General features: G+C 56.0%; 2 protein-coding genes across 3 annotated transcripts in view; one reads left to right on the top strand and one right to left on the bottom strand.

The window, feature by feature from the left end:
• Positions 1-15223, top strand: part of RMDN2 (regulator of microtubule dynamics 2) — a 37216-nt gene extending 21993 nt beyond the window's left edge. The window contains exons 6-12 of one of the 2 annotated variants that reach the window (XR_008791949.1): positions 2440-2515; positions 3269-3346; positions 4953-5051; positions 5521-5574; positions 5660-5740; positions 9313-9471; positions 15205-15223. Coding sequence is in view for 1 of the 2 variants with exons in the window: in XM_056110672.1 (XP_055966647.1) it covers positions 2440-2515; positions 3269-3346; positions 4953-5051; positions 5521-5574; positions 5660-5740; positions 9313-9369 (445 nt within the window). In the remaining variant the exon portion in view is untranslated. Of the gene's footprint in view, positions 1-2439; positions 2516-3268; positions 3347-4952; positions 5052-5520; positions 5575-5659; positions 5741-9312; positions 9931-15204 lie in introns of those variants that run through there. The other variant, XM_056110672.1, reaches the window with a different exon arrangement.
• A 626-nt stretch (positions 15224-15849) lies between these two features.
• On the bottom strand, positions 15850-21610 carry LOC130020117 (cytochrome P450 1B1). Its single transcript, XM_056110764.1, has 3 exons — positions 21505-21610; positions 20135-21160; positions 15850-16501 (listed from the first exon to the last, which is right to left on the bottom strand). The coding sequence occupies exons 1-3, from the start codon at positions 21513-21515 to the stop codon at positions 15901-15903; spliced, it is 1638 nt and encodes a 545-aa protein (XP_055966739.1). The 5' UTR covers positions 21516-21610; the 3' UTR covers positions 15850-15900.
• Between the last annotated feature and the right edge of the window lie 568 nt (positions 21611-22178).

Genomic DNA, 22178 nt, shown 5'->3' with positions numbered 1-22178 from the left:
AGGGATCAACTTCTAGGTCACCGCACAGCAGCTGCAGACAGTGTGTCATGTTTCAGCTCATCTCTGATGGCTGCCGGAGAAGCCAAGTGCAGATCTCACTGTCCACCGCTGTCCATGGCACATGTGGTGACTTCTCCGGGAAACTCTAGTACTGTCCCAGCTACGATCGCCTGGTGTTTGTTCAACAAAGGCATCACACAGGTAAAATATGCCCCTGTAGTGGCGCCATCTTTCCCTCCATCTCCTCGCCTCTGAAAAATGTGACCTCCGAAGCCCACCAAGCAGCAGGAAGACAAAGGCAGGTGCTGCAGGGCACTCCTGTGTGAGAGAGAGGCAGTTCCCTCTGTGGCAAGCAATCCCCATGACAATCTTCACAGCATTGTTGGAAGCCATGGCCTGAAGGGCATTTGCTTTAATAACATTTGCTACTTGTATTACTACTTGGAGGGACTCTCGCACGTGCTCTACCCGTAATTGTGCAACCAAATACCAAAGGTGACCCATACAGTGAACATACAATACTCCTGGCAAAACACCCTTCAGGTGTGCAGTGACGCCTCGGTGTATGCCTGCAGCAGGGGGACAGCATCTGTGACACAGACCAGAATGTTCTCAAGAGGGACATGTGTCTATTTCCCTAAATACCTCTGTACTTCTCCCAAAGTGGCCTCCCCTGGAGTTTCTGCTTGGAGCTGGCATTTGGCATGTCTTCATTTCCATGGTGAAGAGCCCTTCTAGGCACCCGAGCAGCACTGCTGTGTTGTCTGGTGAACTTAGTGCATCACTCAGCTGGTGCAGTCTTCTGACCTCAGGTTAGTCGGCTTTCACCATCACTGCCATTTCATCGACACCCGATGCCCCACTCGAGGGGACAGAGTCCATCCTTTCACACCCACCTCACTTCCTGATGTGACAACAGAGACTGCTGCAAAAGTCATAAGATGGCCTATAAGATGTCACCTGACCTTTATCCTCTAGAAGTGATTTCTGAACAAACGTTTTCTTTGGTGTAGTCCTTGAAAAGCTCAAAAATATCCCGCCAGTTTGTATCCTTGTCTTTGCGAGATATTTCCAAACTCGGCGACTTATGTGGTCATGTGTGCTCATTGGCAATGCAGTTGTGTGCGTGGGCATGTGACGGGGTAAACCCACAATCCAGATATGCGGCTCGGGTATGGCCCATATTCCTTTTTTCAGGGGTGGCCGTGGTTGACTGAAAATGAAGCAGGTGCAGCCACATCCTCACTCGGACAGTGGGACAGGCTGTGGGTACAGCCACGCGCCTCACCCAGACAGCATGACAAACTGTGGGTACGGCCACGCGACGGACAGTGGCTGCAGCGTGATGCATGGCAGATCAGGATGTGGGAGGAGGAAGCGGAAGGATAGCTCCCAGACTGTGTGTGGCCACCTGGTCCTGATGTGTCTGTCACCTTGTTCTTTCTGCTTCTTCATTTTCTGTTTCCTTCAGAAATCTGTTTTCTTCATAATCTCATGCCAGGCCTCCTCCTTGCATGTTTTTCACTGCTGCCCTCCCCTCCCCGCAGTTCCCTGGGTCTGGGGTACAGGGCTGCTCTTGACTTTAAAAGAGCAGATTTCAGGCACTAGTTTGAGATGCTTACGACTGGGGCTGTGATCATTCACAAGGAGCTGGGCTTCTCTTTGAGAATAGTGCTCTTAAGTCATGGATTCCTCTTTCTTCGAGAACCAAGTGCTCTGCCAGGCCACGGTCCTGTCCAGGGCCAGGTAGGTCAGCAGGCAGCAGGTCTGCCCTGAATCCAGTCACAGAGTCAAGCGTTCTGTGAATCTCTGGGTGATGTCAGCATTTCAGGTCTATCCAATATGGTATTTTTGGTTTTAAGATCATATCCTGCAGTGCTCAGGGTTTCCTCCTGCTTCTATGCTCAGGGATCACTCCTAGAGGGCTCAGGGGACCAGATGGGGTGCCAGGAATGAAACCCAGGTCAGATGCATGAAGACAAACACACCCCACCCCAGACCCCATTGTACTCTTGCTCCAGCAGCCCCATCTTTGATTTTTATTTGTTTGGGGTCAGGGTTTTTATTTTCAGGTGACAAGAATAGAGGCCGTGGAAACTGGTCTTCATTGTCCTCATTCCGGAGGGTAGGGCTGCCTGGATGTCAATGTCTGAGGGATGAGACTTCTATGACCCTCCTATGACTTTGGTGGCGTTAGGGACATGGTGACCGTTCCTTGCCCAGCCAGAAATGCGTTGGCTCAGCCCCAGCACACAGCTGGACGGAGGGTGTGCCCCACCCCTGGAGTCGGAGACTGACATTGAATTCATGTCAAGTCTTTGCGGCTGCTGGGTCACTGCCTTAGTAAACACGAACGGATACCTAAAAGGTATTTTTCAGAGGCACCTTGTCGGTCTTTACATTCAAGACTACTGACACCCCATTTTCCATCCTTTGCAGGTACGCGGTTTTGTGTGGCCATGTGTCCGAGTTCGAGGGTTTGCAAAACAAAATCAACTATGGACACTGCTTCAAGGTATCTCTTGAGGGACCAGAGAGAGAGCACAGAGGGCTAAGGCACTTATCATTTGTGTGGCCAGCCTGGGTTTGATCCCCAGCAACACATAACAGTCCCTCGAGTCCCACCAGGAGTAACTCTTGAGCACAGAACCAGGAGGAGGCCCTGAGCACCGCCAGGTGTGGCCCAAAAAACAAATAATAATAATAATGTGACCAAAAAGTCTGTAAGTGGTTGAAGATTATTGTTCCTCCCCCCCCAAAAAAAAGAGGCTGCCTCATGAATGAGTCATATTCTTTCAAAGATTGAGGACCAGTCTGTTTTGTCCTGAGCTCCCCAAACTTGGCTTCGGGTGACAGTTCCCCCTGAGGGGCCACCAGGGACATGGCAAGTTCTTGGCTTTCCAGTGCTAGAACCATTTTGACAGTCTGGAAGAAACTGGCTCCAGCATCTGGTGCTCTCCTGTGCTCTGTGGGCCTCTGCCTCTGGGGTCTGTGAGCCTCAGGGCAAGGCCCCAGGGCTGCTCTGGTAGCATACTCATCTCAGATGTCTCCTCTTCCTGTGACCCTAGTCCTTCTCCTTCCACACGACACCCAGGGAAACGCGGCTCTTCTGGCTGTGAGTCCCCTCCACGGGCGGCTGACAGGTCGGTGCAGAGGATGGGGTGGAGCAGGGCAGCAGGGAGACACCGGCAGGACCCCAGGGTGTATCAGAGGCACCTCCGTGCCGCCCAGCTCCTAAAGCCCTGCTTTCTCTCTGATTGTCTTTCAGAAACATCTAGATAAAGCAATCGAGTTCTTACCTGAAGAGCCCTATTTGTATTACCTCAGAGGAAGGTACTGCTACGCTGTAAGTTGCGAACTGTTACCGGGAACTTTCTAGATGGTACACAGATCTGCTGCACCTGCCCATGGACTCACGCATGTGCGCTAGTACATAAAGTGACGCAGGGACATGGGTGCTCCTGGGTGGGCCCTGTCTGAGCCCAACATTCTCTCTCTGTGCCTTAGCTAGAGTGAGGCTCCGCTGTGGTGGTTTCTCTCTCACTGTGTTGGCTATTATATGATTCCCCTGTGGTGTTTCTCTCACTGTGTTGACTATTGTGAGGCTCCCCTGTGGTGTTTTGTCTCTCGATGTGTTGGCTATTGTGAGTTTCCCCTGGGGTGTTTCTCTTTCACTACTTGCTCTCTCTCTTCTGTGCTACAGACACCACGTGATCAAAGACACACACACATGTATATGCATACACCATGTGCATAATCACATGTGAGCAGGCATGTGTGCACACATATGAGCATAGATACACATATGTGGGCACCCACATGCACATGTGGACATGTGCAAACACATGCTCAGACTCACAGATGTGCAGGTTCACGTACACCAGCTCATGCACCAAGTGTGTGTGTGTGTGTGTGTGTGTGTGTGTGTATGTGTATTCTCAGACACTGGGCCCTGTACAAGGCAGGATATGCTGCTTTCCTCCTGTGGGACTTGTTTCCAGCATCTATGGCTGGACGTCAGCCATGTGCTCCTGTGTTCAAGGCCCATCGTTAGACGGGGCCGTGAGCTTGCAGTCAGGCAGCGGTTAGCTCCAGAGTCTGACAGGAATCGGTTTCTGAGAATGGCACAGGATGTGAGCACAGAGCTATGAGGGTCATGGATGAATCACCATGAAGAGAAAGGCTGTTGCTGGGTGACTCCACCGTGCTCCATGGAGCAGGCTTCTTCCTTGAGGCTTTAGAAGACGGTGAGGGGTGGAGATGGCTGTGTCCCTCAGACCCCACCGGGGCCTGGTGCATCTTGTCCTCAGACATCCTGCCCCACTGATCGCGCCAGTGCCTGTCCCGGCTTTGGGTCAGGCCTGAACAGGCACGATTTAGTCTGGGCGCAAAGCCCCAAGCAGGAAATGGTTGTTTCAGATGGAAACGATCTTCTGGCCCTTCTGCTCTTTCTTCCTGGAGGGCAAGAGCCAGGGACAGCAGGGTCTAGGCCTGCAGGCAGCAAACACACGGGAGAGAAGAGAAGGCCCCCACCTGGCACCTGCACAGAAGGCCGGGGAGGTGTCTGGGGCTGTGCTCTCGGAATGCAGCATGGGGGCCCGGATGCCACAGACACTGCACATGTAGTGTTGCACACACAAGGACACTCACACACAGATGCTCACTCAAATTCATGATCACATATACAAACACATATACTCACACTCATTCATACACTAAAACACACGTATGTACACTCACTCAAATACACACACATTCACTCACATACACTCTTGATTCACATATACATACTCACACATCTATACACTCAACCAAATACACAATCGCATACCCAAATCCACTCACGTTTACTCATACGTGTAAAGGGTATGAGGGTCATGGTACACACACAGACACCCACACCGAAGCGAGCAAGTGAGCGGCTTTCCACAGCGCCTGTGCCATCCCCGCAGGTGTCGAGTCTGAGCTGGATCGAGAAGAGAATGGCCGCCACTCTGTTCGGGATAGTGCCGACCTCAACCATCATGGAGGCGCTGCAAGATTTCCTGAAGGTACTGTTGTCTGTGCACTGCCTTGGTATCATCCTGTCCCTCCCACCTCTCTGGCCCAAGGACGCTCAGTCTCTGACCGAGTCCCCTTTTCAAGAAGTCCAGGCACCCTCTGTTGGAGTCATGTCTGAAAACCAAACTGTGACCTGGAACAGTAGTGCCACTGGGCCAACTCCCTACCGAGTGCTCCAGTGCTCTGGAGAGACAGTGTGATCTGAGGGTCAGTGGTGGGCAGGAGCGAAGGGAGGGTGCTGAGTCTGTGGAGTGGCCCAGAGCATCTCCCTGGTGGCCCAGGTCACACCAGATCACCCAGTCCTCACAGATCAGCTCACGTGCCCGAGGGAGCTGGCGCTGCTGCTGGTTGTACTGAGATCACAGCGCAGTACAGTCCAATCTGGTTCCTGGATTAGATGCCCTTTCCTGGCTATTGTGGTTTTAACCCTTCTCTCTTCTCTTTTTCTCATAAAATCAGGCTGAAGAACTAAAACCTGGTTTTTCTAAGTACAATTACGTGTTCTTGGCCAAGGTAACCGCACCACTGTTCCGAGGTCCCTTTGTGCCGATGACACGAGCCAGGCTGGCCTTTAACGTGGGGCCTGTTCCCTTCCTAGTGTTACATGGATCTCGAGAGCATACCTGAAGCTCTGAAGTTCTGTGAACAGGCGCTGTTGCTCCCTTGTGTGAGCAGAGAGGTGAGTTGAGGCTTCTGCACGTGCTACCCAGGTCTCAGTGGGAGCCACTGTCTTGACTGAATCTGGAACTTGGTTCTAGGAGAGTGTTTTTTAACTCAGCAGCACTGGCTGCTGCCAACCCGTAGGTCTTGTGTGTGTGTTATTCTCCACCCACATGGGTCTAAGCCACATCAAGCTTTCATCCTGTCTGCCATGCGACCTTTGACCCTGTGCCCCAGTTCCCACCCCCTCGCCCCTTTTCTTCATATAGCCTCAACTTTGGTCTTAGCGTGTGCCTGAAACTCTTTTTTTTAGTATGTTGTGTTCTTTGGTCTAATTTCTTTTGGGGGACTGGGGGGGGGGGGTGGAATTGGGCCACACCCATCAATGCTCAGGGCTTATCCCAGCTCTGCACCCGGGAATCACTCCTGGCAGTGCTCGAGAGACCTTATGGGCTGCGGGGGTTCCAGTCCTGGTCAGCCAAGTGCAAGACAGGTGCCCTCCCCGCTGCACTGTCCCTCCAGCCCTGCTCTCACTCCTTGGCATCCTTCATGAGGATGAAGTTCATCGCTCTCCGTCCAGCTCCTCTCACTGAGCAGGGCCTCGCCAGGTTCCGCCCAGGCTATGGCTGGTACGAGGGCACTTCCTTCCTTCAGCGAGCTCCCCCGGTATCTGTCGGCCACGTGTCCTTTGCCCACCATCACTGGACGCTCGGGTTTCCAAATCTTGGCTGTTGTCAGTAGCGCCATAGCGAATGTGCGTTTTTTTACATTCCCATTTTCCCATCTTCCAGATCACTACCTGGGGTAGAATTGCTGGGCCCTAGAGTAACCCTCCCTAAGTATTGAGACCTCTCCTCTCTGCCTCCCATCGAGGCCGCACCAGCTTGCATTACTCCTCTCCCCACAGCCACCCGGTCTCCCTCGGCTCAGGGGTAGCTTGTCCTTGTCATGTGTGTCTTCCCACTAGAGGGCCATGGGCATCTTTCCGTGCCCATCTCGGCTCTCAGGCATCCTGGAAGAAGTGTGTCTCGCTCCTCAGTTACTCGCGGTGGAGTTTTCTGGTTGGTTTCGTTGTTGAGCTGTGCAGTCATTTTAAATACAAGTGGCTGTATATCCTTTTAGAATATGAGATTGGAGCAGACCATGAGATCAAGTAGTTCCCTGCTGCGGACACAGGTGACAGGGGAGCTGGGCAACCTGTGGGTTAAACTAGAGTATGACGAGTTCTCACATCTGGCTTGACATGCAGATGTTCAGGCATGAAGATGGCTGCACATCAGGGACCCTCAGGGTGTGGTTCTAGCCCCTCAACCTCGGCTATCCCCAGCTCCACCCTGTCTCTCGCAGTGGCCCATCTGCCCACCCAGGTTCCTTCCATGTCCCGGTCAGTGCTCTGCCTGGCAGAGAGCCTTTCCCCAAAGGGCATCCTCTTCCGCCCCTGCCGTCCCCCAACCACCTGGATTCCATCCAGAATCCCTCTTCTGAAGCTGTTCATGCCCCTGCAGCCAACGCAGAGCTGCCCCCTTCCTTCCGTTCTGGCTCCGTAAGAGAGGCACATATGCACACATGCATACAGGTGTATATGGACGCAAATGGCGTGCTTGAACTCACACAAGGACAAATGCACATACATGTGTGCTTCATATAGACCAGTGTATACGTGTGGGTAAGAGATGTGCGCACATATCCACACGTGCACACTGTGTTCATACAGAAAGGTATACACGTGTACATAAGAGATGAGCACACATGCATTCGCATGAGTGCCACTTCGTACATAGACAGAGACATATGCGCATGTGCATACACCCATGGACCTATATGTGTATATGCATGCAGAGATGTGCATGACATAGGTGTACTTAGATGTACATGCATACACATAGGCACATGCACACAGATCATGTGTATACATGCAGACCGAGGGGCATATGCATGCATAGAGAGGCACTTGTGCACACATGCCTTGTGCGTAAATGTACAGAGATGTGTATGCATGAACGCACACACAGTTGCACACACAGGTAGGACTTGGGGAGGAGGCGGGGGTGGGAAGGTGGTGCTGGCTCTCAGATTGAGGCGGCCATGAAGAAATTCTTGGCAGTGCATGAGTACAGATACTGCTAAGCTGTGATCTTAAATTTAAATCTTTCATTACAGCTTGTACATACTGAAATCATTTCCTGTCTGTGCATTCTTCTGCGAGAGATGGATTTTAGATAAGGGAGCCTCACTGAGCCAGCCTGAGGCTGACAAAAAGAGACATAAATTTAGACTTTTATGTAAGAGCTTTCAAAAACCACATTAATATCAGAGATTCATTCATCTTCCTTTCTCACAGCCATCAACAGTTGGGTTGGTAGGCCAGGGAGCTAGTGGCGGGTCCCCTGGGCCCTGCTTAGCTCTACTGACATGGCTTCCTCAGCCCCAGCACTGAACTGCCAGCCCGGTTGCCACGGGCACTGTCTTCACTGCTTGGAAGTGCCGGGCAGCCCAGAGAGGTTGGCTTCTGGTGGCTGGGCACTGCCGTAGCAGCAGTGTGGCGATACTTAGGATTAAAACTGGAAAAAAGTTTCATTTGGGTTTTAGGCTGCATCTGACAGTGCTCACGGATGGCTCCTGGCAGTGCTCAGGGGAGCCTGTGGCCATGGGACGTAGCCCAGGCCTCCTGCGCCGAGCCCCGGGCAGCCCATCTGCCGAGCCTGCCATCAGTTCTGCCTTTCAAGCCCCCAGTTTTGTTTTTTAATCTAGCAAGCAACTACTTCCAAAAACATACTTTGTCCAGTTCCCCTCATCTGTTTATTTTTAATTTCTGAAATCCTTTCAGATGGACCCTAAGTAAATGTTCGCTAACCTTTGCGTAGGACTGCCTGTCCACTGGGTTTATTTCCACTCTTTCTAACCCCATCCTTGTTTAGAGGACATTAGCGTGAGAAGACCCGGGCCTCTCTCAGGTCTGTGCTGAGGCAAAGCCAGTGAGCGACAAACTGACAGGAGCCTGCAGAAACTCACAACAAATGAGCTTGTCGGGGTGGGGGTGCATGGGGCGGCTAGAGGGGGTGGTGTGGGGGGCTGGAGGGGTTGGGGCGGGGGCATCTGGGGAGCTGGAGAGCGGCTGCTGGAGGGGTAGGGGTGAGGACTTCGGGGGGGTGCAGTTGTTGGGGGTGAGGGGAGGGGGGTGGGTAGCACCAGTATCTGAGGGCTGATGTGATGAGCGTCTGTCTGTCCGGGGAGAAGCTGAAATGAAAATGAAAGGAAGAGCAGTGCGGGCAGCAGTGTCCCGGCCCAGACTGGCCCTCGGTCACTGGCCAGACACCTCTCCCCCCGCCCCCGCCGCAAAACCCTCGGAGGTGTCTGCTCCTGCTCAGGACCCCACAGTGCCGCACGTGCCAGACCCCCTGCCTGGTGCTCCCTGCACACCTGCTCACTGAGGAGGGGCGTGGGGTCCAGTAGTCAGCCCCCCTGCAAGAACCCCTCCTTCCTGCCCCCCGCTGCAGACCCAGTGGCGGCCTGCACCCCACCTCTCTGCAGTGCTCTTCCCATGGCCCAGGGCCTGGGGCTTGCTCACCTGTCCTCTCTGTCTCCGTGCAGGATGAAGAAGCAGGGTCGCAGGCACAAGCCATGCTACACTCTTTATTAAAGAGGTAAATACCAACTTGACTCTCCAGCCAGTCCGAGGTGGTCCTGCTGTGCCCAAGAAGTGGCCTCGGGGCCTGAGCCCAGGGTCCGCATGTGCGTGCGGGACCCCCGGTTCAAGCCCTGGCACCGCCCACTCTACCCCAGCACTGTCAGGTGCCACCCCTCAGCACTGAGCCCCACTGGGTGTGGCCCCAAAACCAAACTTACAAAATCAAAAACCAAAAAAAAGAACAGAAGCCAACAGCTGTTGTCGACCGACACTGGCCAGGGCCGTGATCTTCGTCGACCTTCCCCGTGCTCGCTCCAAGGGTGGCGGGCTCAGACCTGAAAGGAAAATGTTCCTCTGGGGTGCAACCCATTCGCACGGGTCACAGTGAATCACGGTCCCCGAAAGCTAGCTGCTACCATGTCAGTACAAAACGATCTTTAAGTATGTACGCTTTGTATTTTTCCTGTCAGTAACTAGCATTTGGACTATTTCTGAAAATAAATTATGAAACCAATGTCATACAATTCGCTCTGCTGCTTCAGTGAGAACTTTCCAGATCAAAGAATCCCCTCGATGTGAATGCAAAACGGGAAAAAGGCCATGAAGGAGTTGCTGGCAGGAGAACACCAGACATGACCGCCGTTGGGGGAGGAGTACTGTGCTAAAACACTGAATCACCAGAGCAGCCTCGGGTCGTTTTCTTGCCACTCGGTGCAGGGCGTTCTCAACACGGCTGCTGGGAAGGCTTTCCTGCACCAATATTCGCTCAGATTGCAGAATGCACTAGCTCTCTAACACGGGGTGCATTTAGCTGGACCCCACTTCATCTCCTTATTTGAGGGAGCAGCAGGGATGGTCACTCCCACCAACTAGGCACCTCGCCACCAGCCCCCATCCAGGGACAGCCCTTCCCCCACCCTCTGTGCACCCGGACCACTGGGAAACTGAGTAAGGTGCCCCGAGACCACCCCACAGGCCCTGCAGCCCCCACCGAACCACAGGGCAAACCCGACAGCCCTGGGCCAGCTCTGACTGAGGCAGAGCAGGCGCCCAGAGCCCCACAGGTTTGCACTCAGGAGGCCCCCACACAGAGGCAAGCGTTCTGCCCTGAGCCAGCACCCACCCCCGGGCTCCCTGGCAGGACTGGGGCACAGCGGGGCTCCCTGGCATGGCAGTTACAGGGTGGAACTGGAATTCTGTGTGGGGGCGTGTCGGTGCAGATGTGTTACAACCAGCAGGGGGCGCCCGCGTACTGCAGCGCCCTGAAGGGCACTGGCCCTCCCTGCCCTGTCCCCTTCCCCTGCATCCCTCACAGCGATGGCCCAAAGGGGCTGTCCTGTCAGCAGGGAGAGGGATGGACACAGAGGAGACAGCAGCCTCACAAGGGCCCCACAGGAGTCAGGGAGAGGTGACTCCGATGGGGACCTGTGGGGGGCCCTTGGCAGGGAGCCTTGGAGGCCCCTGGCATAGACCGTCAGGCCCCCTGCCCCCTGGGAAAGGACTGGGCCCCCCAGGTCTGAGCTTCCTAACCCGTGGGCTCCATCACACCCACGCCACGCCCATCTCGGGCTGCCCTCATCGGCGACCTCCCATCAGCACAGAACTGGACTCAGCGGAAGCATGGCCTGGGCATAACCTGGGCACCGCCCAGTCCTGCCATCTGTGAGAGCGGTCCCACCCCCGGAAGCAAGCATCTCACTAGCCAGGTTCCCTGACACGGGGTGGCAGCAGCAGCAATGACACCTCGGTACATGTCCCAACAGCACCCCAACGAATGCTGTGACCAACGCAGAAAGGGGCCTGTGTCCACACACACAAAGGAGTCCAAAGTTCTGGGCAGCGCTCTGCGGGGGTGCCCCATGGTTCCTGGTCGACACCCAATGGTGGAGTTCCTATCTTCAGGCCACCGACTGTGCAGACACGAGACGGCCCCACTCAGCTCCATCTCTCGTGCTGAATTTGATGCTGTTTACATTAATGCAGCAAAGACACCAGCAGTGTGGCAGGAAGCTGAGCACGAGGGTCAGCTGAGGACAGTGAGCAGCCTGGGGCACAGGCAGGGGAGCTTTTGTCCACGCAGCACCCGTCCACACAGCACCCATCCATGCAGCACCTGCCCATATGGCACCCATCCACACAGCACCCATCCACCCTTTACTGGCCCAAACAAAGCCCATCTCCACAGAGCCCATCTATGTGGCACAACATCCATCCAGGACTCCAGACACCCTCTGGACGGGACAGGCAGACGGCTAAGCTGCTACGGCACAAAGGAAAGCACCTCAACAAGAAAGACTGTGAACGTGATTTTGGTGTTGTGGTGACGGTGCCATGTGGTTGCTCCTTCCAGGACACCTGTGTTTGGTCTCGTAAGAGCCGCACACTGGTCACATCGGCGCCGTGTGCAACCACCGCAGCCATGTACTCAGGAGAAGCGCAAATGCCGGGAAAGGATTAAGGAAGCAGCTGTCCCAGCCAGTGGCATCCTGGAAGAATCCCTTCCCTCCCCCACCCACTCCAAGGGTGACAGAACCAGTGACCTGCAACACAGCACAGGCTGCGCCAACACTTCACAGAACAAAGCTCTGTCCTGAGACACGACACTGGGAAACACACAAACACACCTGAAGCAGCTCTTCTTTTGGCTTGGGGTGTGGAAAGTGGCTTATTTGAGAGCTTCACGGAATCAGAGCAACTTTGGTGACCCAGATGCCATCCCTAGAGGCCGTGGCCTTCACGCGGCCGGTGAATCCACTCACACGGGGAGAAACGGAGAGAGGTTTCCTGACAAAGCCTCCAACCTGTCTCCTACAGCCTCCAGTGGGGTTTCTATTTGGTTTGGGTCTTGTCTTCCTTTCAGGAGGCGATGGACACCAGACCCCCTCCCCAGAGCCCAGCTCTCTCCGCTCCACGAAAAGCGTCAGCACCACCTCCATTTGTCTGTACCTTAGACACAGCACATCTGGAGCTGGGGGACGCAGACCGAGCTCAACACATCTGGAGCTAGCTGACTTGGCGAGACGTCCAAATTGGAGCTGCCACACAGCTGCCAGCCAGCCAGCCAGCCAGCCACGGCGGGTGGCCTCCCACACAGCGGCCAGTCAGGCGGCCACGGAGGGCTGGGCAGCCTCCCCGCTACTGGGCAGGAGGGGCAGAGGTGGGCCGTAATGTCTGGAATAGCCACAACCAAAAAAAAAATAGAATCTGGGCTGCCTGGAGTCTGTGGTGGACTCAGAACCTTTCAAAACTACTGACCCAGATTTTCATTTTCAGAAGGGGCAGATATCTGTGGGCTGGAGCAATAGGACAGTGAGGATGGCACTTGCTTTGCACGCGGCTGACCTGGGTTCAATCCCCAGCATCCCATATAGTTCCCAGAGCACCACTAGCAGTGGTCCCTGAGTGTAGAGCCAGGAGTAGCCCCTGATCACTGCCGGGTGTGGCCCCAAAGCAAAAACAAAAATGGGGGTGGGTGGGGGAGAAATCAGGTTTAATTTATTAAAATTAAATGAAAAACATGCAAATTATTGTGGGGGCACACCCAGCCATGTTGTGGCAGGGGGTGGGCATGCTGGGAGAATCAAACCCCTTGTGTCCCATCCCCAGTCCTAAATGAAAGTATTATGAAGAAAGAGGTGGGGGGAATCCCAAATTTTAAAACATCTGCTGTGTTGCTGGGTTGTTTTTTAACATTTACTTGGAGTCAGCACAGGCATCTGAAGTGACTTTTCTTTGTATTGGTAATGCAGTTTTGTCTACAAATGAGTGAATGCAGAACACAGGAGGAACTATTTAACCATCTTCCTTCCCATGCGCTGTGTCGCTGCTTCCTGTCCCCACCCCACACATGGCCATCATCCACTCCCGTCTCACCCCCTGGACAAGGAGAGCCCCGGTGCTGAATAAGACGCCGCCAGCGGGGCTGGAGCGATTGCACAGCGGGTAGGGTGTCTGCCTTGCACACTGCTGAACGGGATTTGATTCCCAGCATCTCGTATGGTCCCGTGAGCACTGCCAGGAGTAATTCCTGAGTGAGTGAGTAATTCCAGGAGTGACCCGTGAGCATTGCTGGGTGTGATCCAAAAAGAAAAAAAAAAAAAGATTGCCAGCGCTCACAGCCCTGCCTGCAGGTTACATGCTCTGAAAATCAGAGCTGCACAGCGGCCTTCCGCCAGATGCCCAGCCCATCTTTAAGGTTTCCAGTTTCTTTACATCAGCTGCACAGACTGTGGCTCCTGTTCCCTGTCTTCAGTCCATCTGATCAACTCCAGGAACTTATCAGCCCTGAGTCCCAAAATCAGACATGCACGCTGCTTTAAAACAATCACACAGCTTGGAGACAAGCCGCAGTCGTTGCAAAGCCCGAGCCACGCTCTGAACCACCCTGGAGCCATAGCCTAGAGCGCACAGCCACATAACGGGCACTGGCAGCCCAGGACAAGCACAGCAAATTAGACGGGAAGTCGTGTAGAAGCCACTAAGCCCAGGGAGGGAGAGAAAACAATAGCACAGAAGGCTCAGCCAGGCAAACCTGCGGACAAAAGCTTCCATAACACCACTCTCAGCTAGATGTTGTAGCAAGCGATAGAGAATAAATTATTTTGTGCCCGCTAAGGAGGCGGGCCGGGGGCTGGGGTGGCTCATGGGGACGTCGGTGGCGGGAAGGTCGCGCTGGTGGTGGGATTGTGTTGGAAATCGAATCCCTGAAAGGACTCTATTAGGAATGACTTTGTCAGTCACAGTGTTTAAATAAAGTTTCAAATGAGAAAAAAATGTCTAGAATGATCTGAGAGAAGTAGGCCGGTCACAACTGCCCCCCCCCACCCGACCTCCTGCTTTCCTGACTAGCAGAACAACAAGCCAATTCTCAGTTTCCCCTGTCCTCACTGCCTGCGGTGAGAACTCCAGCTTCAAGATGGCTTTAAGATGAAATGCAAGCACCAGGAGGCCATGAATTTTCACACAGGAACCAGACCTGTTGCAAAAAGAGAGACTGTATTGTGATCTGACTTTAATAAAGATATTGGAGGTGACGAAAGGGCCTCTTACAAATGCAACTGGAGATTTTTCAGTCTCATGCAAGTTTTGGATGAAAACTTCATTTCCCATGATGTCAAAGAGGCAAACGGTTTCAACAAGTTCACTTCATGTATTTGACCCAAAATTGATTAAATTGATTCTACTTTTCTATTTGCTAGAATAATTACATTTTTAACTTGTTCTTGATCAACATAATGAATACTGATTAAAAAATTATTAACATGTGGTGCTTGTGAATAATTGTAAAATATATGCATACATATTGAATACTATTAGGTGATTTTTTCTAGCCTTATAAACTTACTTAAATCACTGCATTTTTATCACATAATTGAAAGCTTAGCTGGAAATTTTTTCTTTTTTTTTTTTTTTTTGCTCGTAACCAAAATTCTGTATTTGCCAACCAGGGGAGTTATGTTTCATCTTTCGAGACCTAATTCAACAATTCCAACCTTAAAAATCCACCAAAATCCAAGATATTCACTAAACTGACGACTCCTGGTTTGTTTTTTTGGTTTTTTTTTGGGTTTTTTTGGTTTTGTTTTTTTTTTTGCTTTTTTGGGTCACACCTGGTGATGCACAGGGGTTACTCCTGGCTCTGCACTCAGGAATTACTCCTGGCGGTGCTCAGGGGACCATATGGGATGCTGGGAATCGAACCCAGATCGGCCACGTGCAAGGCAAGCGCCCTACCGGCTGTGCTATTGCTCCAGCCCCTCCTGGTTTCTTTTTGAGCTAATGACTCCTCCAAAAAAGAAAAGGCACAGGGCTGGAGTGACAGTACACTACAGCAGCCTTGCACATGGCTGACCCAGATTCAATCCCCGGCACCACCTAAGGTCCCCCGAGGCGCAGAGCCAGGAGCACTGCTGGGTGTAACCCCAAATCAAAAACACATAGAAAAAGTACAACCCGGGGCAAAAAGGTGAGTCCATCGGGTACCTAAGCCTCATGAGTCCTTCTAGTAACAGGCGAGAAGAGTGCTTCTGGGCCTTTCCGGCATCTCATGTCCTGCAGGCACGAGCTCCTTGACCTCCAAGCTCGGAAACTCAGCTTCACCTGGTTCCCCGGGGCATGTCACCCTCGGTTCCCCCCACCACCACAGAGGCACAGGCTGGCGTGGGGGTAGGTGGGGGCGGCACCCAGGTGTCTTAACCTCCAGACAGTCCTCCCTCAAATCCTGGGGAGCAAAGATAGCTCAGGGTGGGGGCGCAAGCCTGGCACAGCACAAGGACCCAGCACCAAGTGGTCCCCCCATACCATGGTATGACCCCGGAAGTCCCCAGGGCTGAAGCACATCAGCATATTGAGCTGCACAGGAGTGTGGGTGGCCGAGAACTACCAGGAGTGGCCCTGGCCCCCGGGCACTGCCTCGGAGCCCCCCTAAAAAACAAACACAAGCAATGCTTCCAATCCCCCTACCGCTGATTGGGGCTCGCTCTGAGCGCAGGGTGGGGACCACTCAGGGGGCGGGGAGGAGGCACCTTAGTGCCCTGAGCACTGAGCCACAGCTAGAAAGCCCCGGAGCTGCTCCCCGGCACCCCGGCCGGTAGGCTCTGGGCGGCCTGGTCCAGCAGCTGCATGGAGCCCCGCAGCGACGCGTGCACCTGAAAGGCCTGCGGCTTGATGGTCAGGCCATAGTCGAAGTGGACCTCACGCTGCTGGGGGTGGCCGCAGAAGTGACACTGGTGCGCCAGGACGGCCGTGAAGAGGAACAACTGCAGCCTGGACAGCTCCTCCCCGATGCAGCGCCGCCGGCCCAGCGAGAAGGCCATCACGCGGCTGGCCAGGTCACTGTCCAGCTGGCCACTGGCATCCAGAAAGCGCGCGGGGTCAAAGTGCTTGGGATCGCGCCACTGGGTGGGGTCGTGATTCACCGACCACTGGTTGATGAAGACCACCGTGTCCTTGGGGATGTGGTAGCCCAGGACGGAGGTGCTGGCCCGGGTGGCATGAGGGATGGTCACGGGCATGAAGCTGGAGAAGCGCATGGCCTCGTAGACAAAAGCCATCACGTAGGGCAGGCGGGGCTGGTCGGCCAGGCAGGGCAGGCGCCCTCTGCCCACCACGCTGTCCACCTCGGCCTGGACCCGAGCCTGCTCTGCAGGGTACCTGTGTGGGGGAACAGAGAGAGGCAATGAGTGCGGCAAACCCGCCCCCTTCTATGGCAAATTTCCACGATCACGATCATCCTGTTGTTCGTCGATTGCCTCGAGCAGGCCCCAGTAATGTCTATTCGTCCTAGCCCTGAGATTTCAAAAAATGCCATATTCAAGGCTCTTTCAGGATTAGGAGAATGAGACCCATCATTGTTACTGGTATTTGGCATATTGGATACGCCACGGGAAGTTTGCCAGACTCTGACGTGTGGGCAGGTTACATTCAGTAGCCTGCCAGTTTGTCCAAAGTAAGAATGAGATAATAAGATGTCCTGCGGCCGCGAATGTGGCTGCGAGCTTCTGGGAGCTGGGTTTTATAGTCTCTGGGTCTTGGCCATTGATGGGATTACACGGCGCCAGGGGGCCAGTTGGTGGGTGTGACCCCCACCTACTGGAATTTGGAGGATCTGGGTGGAGGATGCTCAGCCCCAATCTGAGCAGGCTTGGAAATCTCAGCCCCAGGACCCGCATCCCTTTGTTCCTCTGCCGGTACCTTCATGCGTGTGGAGAGTGGTCTCAGCATGGTGGTGGCTGGTTCTGGAGGTCTTCGGCTGCCAGAGCTCTGATCGAGGCAGGGAGGGAAACTCAACCCGCCCCCCTCCAAGGGGCCCTGGTGAGGACAGCCAGGCGTGGGGGCAGGAGATTCTGCGCTGATCTCCAAGCCTGCTCGGATCGAGGCTGAGCATCCTCCACCCAGATCCTCCATCTTCCAGTAGGCTGGGGTCACACCCACCAACTGCTGCCTTCCCCCCCCCCCCCCCCCGCGTCCCTCTGTGCCATGTAATCCCATCAACGGCCAAGACCCAGAGACTATAAAACCCAGCTCCCTGAAGAGAACAGCGAATTTCCATCTTTCTAGAAAACTCTCTTGAGGGCCGAAGCCATAGGCCACCTGAGTCCCACCTGGGGCTGATCCCCAGCACCCCAAGGGTCCCCCAGCATGGCGGGGAATAAGACCCAAGCACCACCAGGAGTGACCCAAAACCAAATAAAATAGGAAACCCTTCGTTGGCCCTAGTTCCCAAGACAAAACCAGTGTTGGATTTTTTTCTTGATGATTTTGTATTGTCGCACATTCGTTTATTTTCTCTCGAGGCCACCCGGGTGAAACTGAACCTCTTTGTCTCTGTAGCTGTCCCATTTCACCCCGAATGCTGCCCTCTCGGATGTTCCATTTGCCGCAAACGCAGGATTTATCTTCCTTCATACCCCGTGGCCTCCCGTTGCTGACAGATATCTTTCAGTCTGTTTAAGCTCTGGATTCCATTAGCATCTCACCCCAGGTCTTGCCCAAAATGAAGCCGAGCTTCCTGAGTATCGGCCTGTAAGGAAGGCTACATGCTTCAAGTTTTCTTCTGCTCCGAAGTCGATACAGTCCAATTTTCTCAGCAGAAACAGCAGAGGAGGGAAGGACAACTGCCCCATGTCAACAGCCCCCAAGCACCAGGGCTGGACCCACAAAACATGTTTTCCTTTCTCCAAAGTCAAAAGCTAAAAGGGAACTTTCATGCCAAATAAATGTTTTAGTCTAATTTTAATACATTCGCTTTTTATAGCAGTGTTGTCACAGAATGTACTTACAATGTTTTCTTTGAAGTCAAGTTTCTGGAAGGAGGCTTCCCCCAGCCCCTGGACACTCGGTGCTACAGAGAGAACCAGTGTCTGGTCATCAAAGCCACCTACATCCTGACACGTAGGAGGTAAGGTAAAGGTAAAGGCCCTCCCGTTGTTTGTCGATTTGCTCGAGCGGGCCCAGTAACGTCTCCATTGGAGACTTTGTTGTTACTGTGTCTGGCATATCGAATACGTCATGGGGAACTTGCCAGGCTCCGCCGTGTGGGCGAGATACTCTCGGTAGCTTGCCAGGCTCTCCGAGAGGGGCGGAGGAATCGAACTCGGGTCGGCCATGTTGGCTGCGTGCAAGGCAAACGCCCTACCGCTGTGCTATCGCTCCAGCCCGACACACGTAGGGACATGTAGGAGACTACCATAAATGGCAGATCAATTCCTTTTGCTGCATTGTAAGCTCACACATTTGTTTGAAAAGACAAAAATTAAAATCTTTACACAAAGCAAGATCCATCTATCCTTGCAAGGTCTAGAAGTATATTTTCAAGAAAAAATGGTTCAAATCAACGGTGTTAAAATTTAAAAAACATATATCATGGATCAGAAGACACATTCCTGGAGAAATAGTCTGTGAGCCAGCCAAAATCACTAAGACAAAGTTGAAAACACGGTGAATGCACACTGCAGTGTGCTAAAATGTCAAAGGTAAAATAAAATACATATATGATTATTATAATTCAGGGTGGCGGAGGGCTAGGGATCTCAAGCATGTATGCGATGGCGTTTGGGGTGGTTCTGAACATTGCTTATCGTCACACTGCAAGGACCTGCAAACTTCCCAAAAAGGCTCAGATGGTCAAAACGTTCAGGTCTTTGGAATCAAACCTTTTCCTTTGCCACCATTCCATTCATGCCGCACTCAAAAAGCCCAAGAGATGCAGGCGTGGACTTTTCCCGCCTCCCCCGAATTCCCGGCCCCCACGCTACCCTTCGGATTTCTGGCTCTGGAAGAAGACAAGTTTGCCTATCAGCTGCAGCGCTCAGAGCTGCCCTCTTTCACCCTTCCCTTTAGTTTGACTCTGACCATCTGCTGCCCAGCTGTACTATTCCTCCCCAACTTCTTACTGAAGGAGAAGAGCTGGCCCCAAGGACAGCTGGGGCAGGGACCTTGGCAGTCCCCCTGTACTCAGTTTCCCCAGACTCCCCATAATAGTGCTGTGGGGAGCAGCTGTTTACGGAGCTGAGGAAACGCACAGGACAAGGCGGTCTCACCGGTAAGCACCAAGGTTTCTGGTCTCTCCCAAACGAACAAATTTGCTCCCAACAGTTGCCAGATAAAACTCGGGCAAAATTCAAATGTGAGTTTTCAGACCAGCAAATGTCTGATCTCCAGGAAAAGTATGTCCTACCTAAAATTTACTACTTGACTTGCTAAATCTAGTCGCCCCCTCTTGGGGGCCCAGAATAGGACCTCCCCGGGGTCCCCACCTCCATCCTGCCGCTGACCCACTAGGTCCCAGCGTGCCTTTCTAGAAACCGCTCAGTGCTCTAGGCCGGTGGCTGTCGGCGCCTCCTTTCCCTGGCTCCTGCCCTTCCCCAGTGACCGCTGGACCCTGGAACCTCAGCCCGGCGGCAGGTTTCGGCTCTGGGCGGCCCATCCTGAGAGCGAGGCCGGCCGGGGTCCAAAGGCAGCGCAGGGGCTCAGGACGCGGCGGGCTGCTGCTCACGGGCGCGTTAACGACAGCGCCAGCCCCGCTCCAACACGCAGGGACCAGGCTTGCTCTGCGAACACTGTCGCCAAAACCCCGGTTTCCCAGCGAGTCGGGGAAGGTCTCACGGACGTGTAGCACCTCTAAGCTGGTGGCTACAGGGCGGCGACGAGGCGGGTCTGGGCAGCGCGGAGGCTCCCCGAAGCCGCCTTTCGGGCGCTGGGGCGCTGGTGGGGGTGCCAGGAGCCAGCGGGATCGGACCTGGGCGCCTTCCACGGGGGAGAGACGGGGCGTGGGGGAGCACCTACCTGATGAAGAGAAGGACCAGCCAGTGCAGCGCGCTGGACAGCGTGTCCTGGCTGGCGCCGAAGACGTCGGTGACGGTGCCCGGCACGTCCTGCAGGTCGAGCGGTGGGGCGCCGTCGCGCGCGGGGAGCAGGAGCGCGTCCAGGAGGTCGCGCGGGGGCGCCCCGGGCCGCAGGCTCTCTCGGTGCTGCAGGAACTTGCGGTGCACGAAGAGGCTGAAGTCGCGGTTGAGGCGCTGGAACTTGCGGAAAGCGGAGCGCACGGGGTTGGGGAAGCGCCGCAGCCAGGGCAGCACGTCCACCAGGCTGCCGGCCCGCACGGCGCGCCCGAACTCCGCGTTGTGGCTGAGCAGCTCCAGGAACTCGGCGTCGTCGTGCCGGTAGCGGCAGCCGAAGCACACGGCGCTCATGACGTTGGCCACGGCCACCTGCAGCGGCTCTCGCGGGTCCACGAAGGCGCCGCCCGCGCTGCGTCGCACCAGCAGCGCCACCAGCTCGCGCGTCTCGCCCAGCACGTGGCCCTCGAGGGAGCGGCGGCCGCCCGGGCTGCGCGTGGAGAAGGCGCGCAGGGTGCGGTGGGCCGCGCGTCGCCGCTGCGCCCAGCGCTCCGAGTAGCGGCCGAAGGCCAGGCTGCGGCCGCCGGACACCTCGCCGTAGGACGCGAAGGGCGGCCGGTCGGCGAAGGCGGCGCCCTGGTGCACCAGCGCCTGGCGGATGGCGCGCTCGCCGTTCAGCACCACCACGGGGCAGCGGCCCAGGCGCAGCTGGAACACGTCGCCGTAGCGCCGCGCCAGCCGCGCGAAGGCCAGGTGCGGGACCCCGCCCAGCTGCGCCGCGTTGCCCAGCAGCGGCCACGGGAACGGGCCGGGGGGCGAGCCGGGCGCCCGGCGCCGCGCCCGCAGCAGCCAGCGGCCGGCGTGCAGGGCGGCGAGCGCCGACAGCAGCAGCAGCAGCAGCAGCAACAGCGACCGCGGCGCGGCCAGCGCGCTCGGCTGCCGGGGGTCGGCGGGGGCCGCGCCGGGGCGCGCGCTGCGGAGAGAAGGCGTCGGGGAGACGCTCGCTCGGGTGCGGGAAAGGCGCGTCCCGGCTCCGCCCGCCCTGAGTGGACAGCGGGGCGCCCGTCGGTCGAGGCGGAGAAGCGGGGCAGAAGCTCCTCGACGGCCCCAGCACTCCCCAACAGGGGAAGGGAAGGGGCACGTTTGTTTCGGCGTCCCCGGGCCACGCGCTCCCCCACGCCCCGTCGCGGGGCGACGGCGGCTGCAGTTCAGAAACCGCCGGGTAGGCTCCAGGGGGGTGGCGCCCAGCACCGCGGCCATGCGCCCCCGACCCCCACCCCAGAACCCGGAGGGTGCCCGGGACGCTCCTAGACCAACCTGGGGTCCATGGCGGGAGGGCCGGGGGCCTGGTGGGGTCTGGAAGCAGGTCCTGCGTGTGTCCGCGGGCGCGGGGGTGACGGGCACCTGGGCACGGGCTGGAGGAGACTCTTGGGGCCGCGAGACCTGGAGAGGACTAGAGCCTGATGAGACGCCCCCCAGCTCCTCGGCGGAGCCCCACAAACCTGCGTCCTGGCCACGTCCTGGACTCCCGGGCCCCGCGCCCCCGCTCCGCCCCCACCGCCGGCGCAGCGCAGGGTCCCCCGGCGAGTCCGAGGGCGCTGTCCCCCTTCTGCGCTTTTAAGGTCTGCCTGGAGGGAGGAGGCGGCGGGACCTGGCGGGGGGAGGGGCGGGGCGCGAGGGGGGCGGGGCGGGGCGCGCGGGGAGGGTCCCGGGCCGGCCGCTTTCGGGGGTCGCGAGCGCGGGGGCGACGTTTTCGGGCGCCCGACCCCACTCCCAGGCCCGGCCCCCGCCACGGAGGCGGCGCGCGCGGGGTCCGAGGCTGCGGATCCCGCCGCGCTCTCCACGGCCCTGCGCGCGCCCACCGTCCTGTCCGCCCGGTGACCGCACAGACACGCGCCCGCGTCCCTCCCGGGCCAGTGGGCGGTGGCGCGGGGCCGTGCGGCCCCCGGCAGGGTTCTAATACGAACAGCCGGGCCCGGCGCGGGGCAGTG

This window comes from Sorex fumeus, unplaced genomic scaffold (genome assembly GCF_029834395.1).
Source record: "Sorex fumeus unplaced genomic scaffold, SorFum_2.1 ptg000010l, whole genome shotgun sequence".
NCBI lineage: Eukaryota > Metazoa > Chordata > Mammalia > Eulipotyphla > Soricidae > Sorex > Sorex fumeus.
Note: the sequence above shows the minus strand (reverse complement) of the source record. Positions and strands in the feature narration are given on the sequence as shown.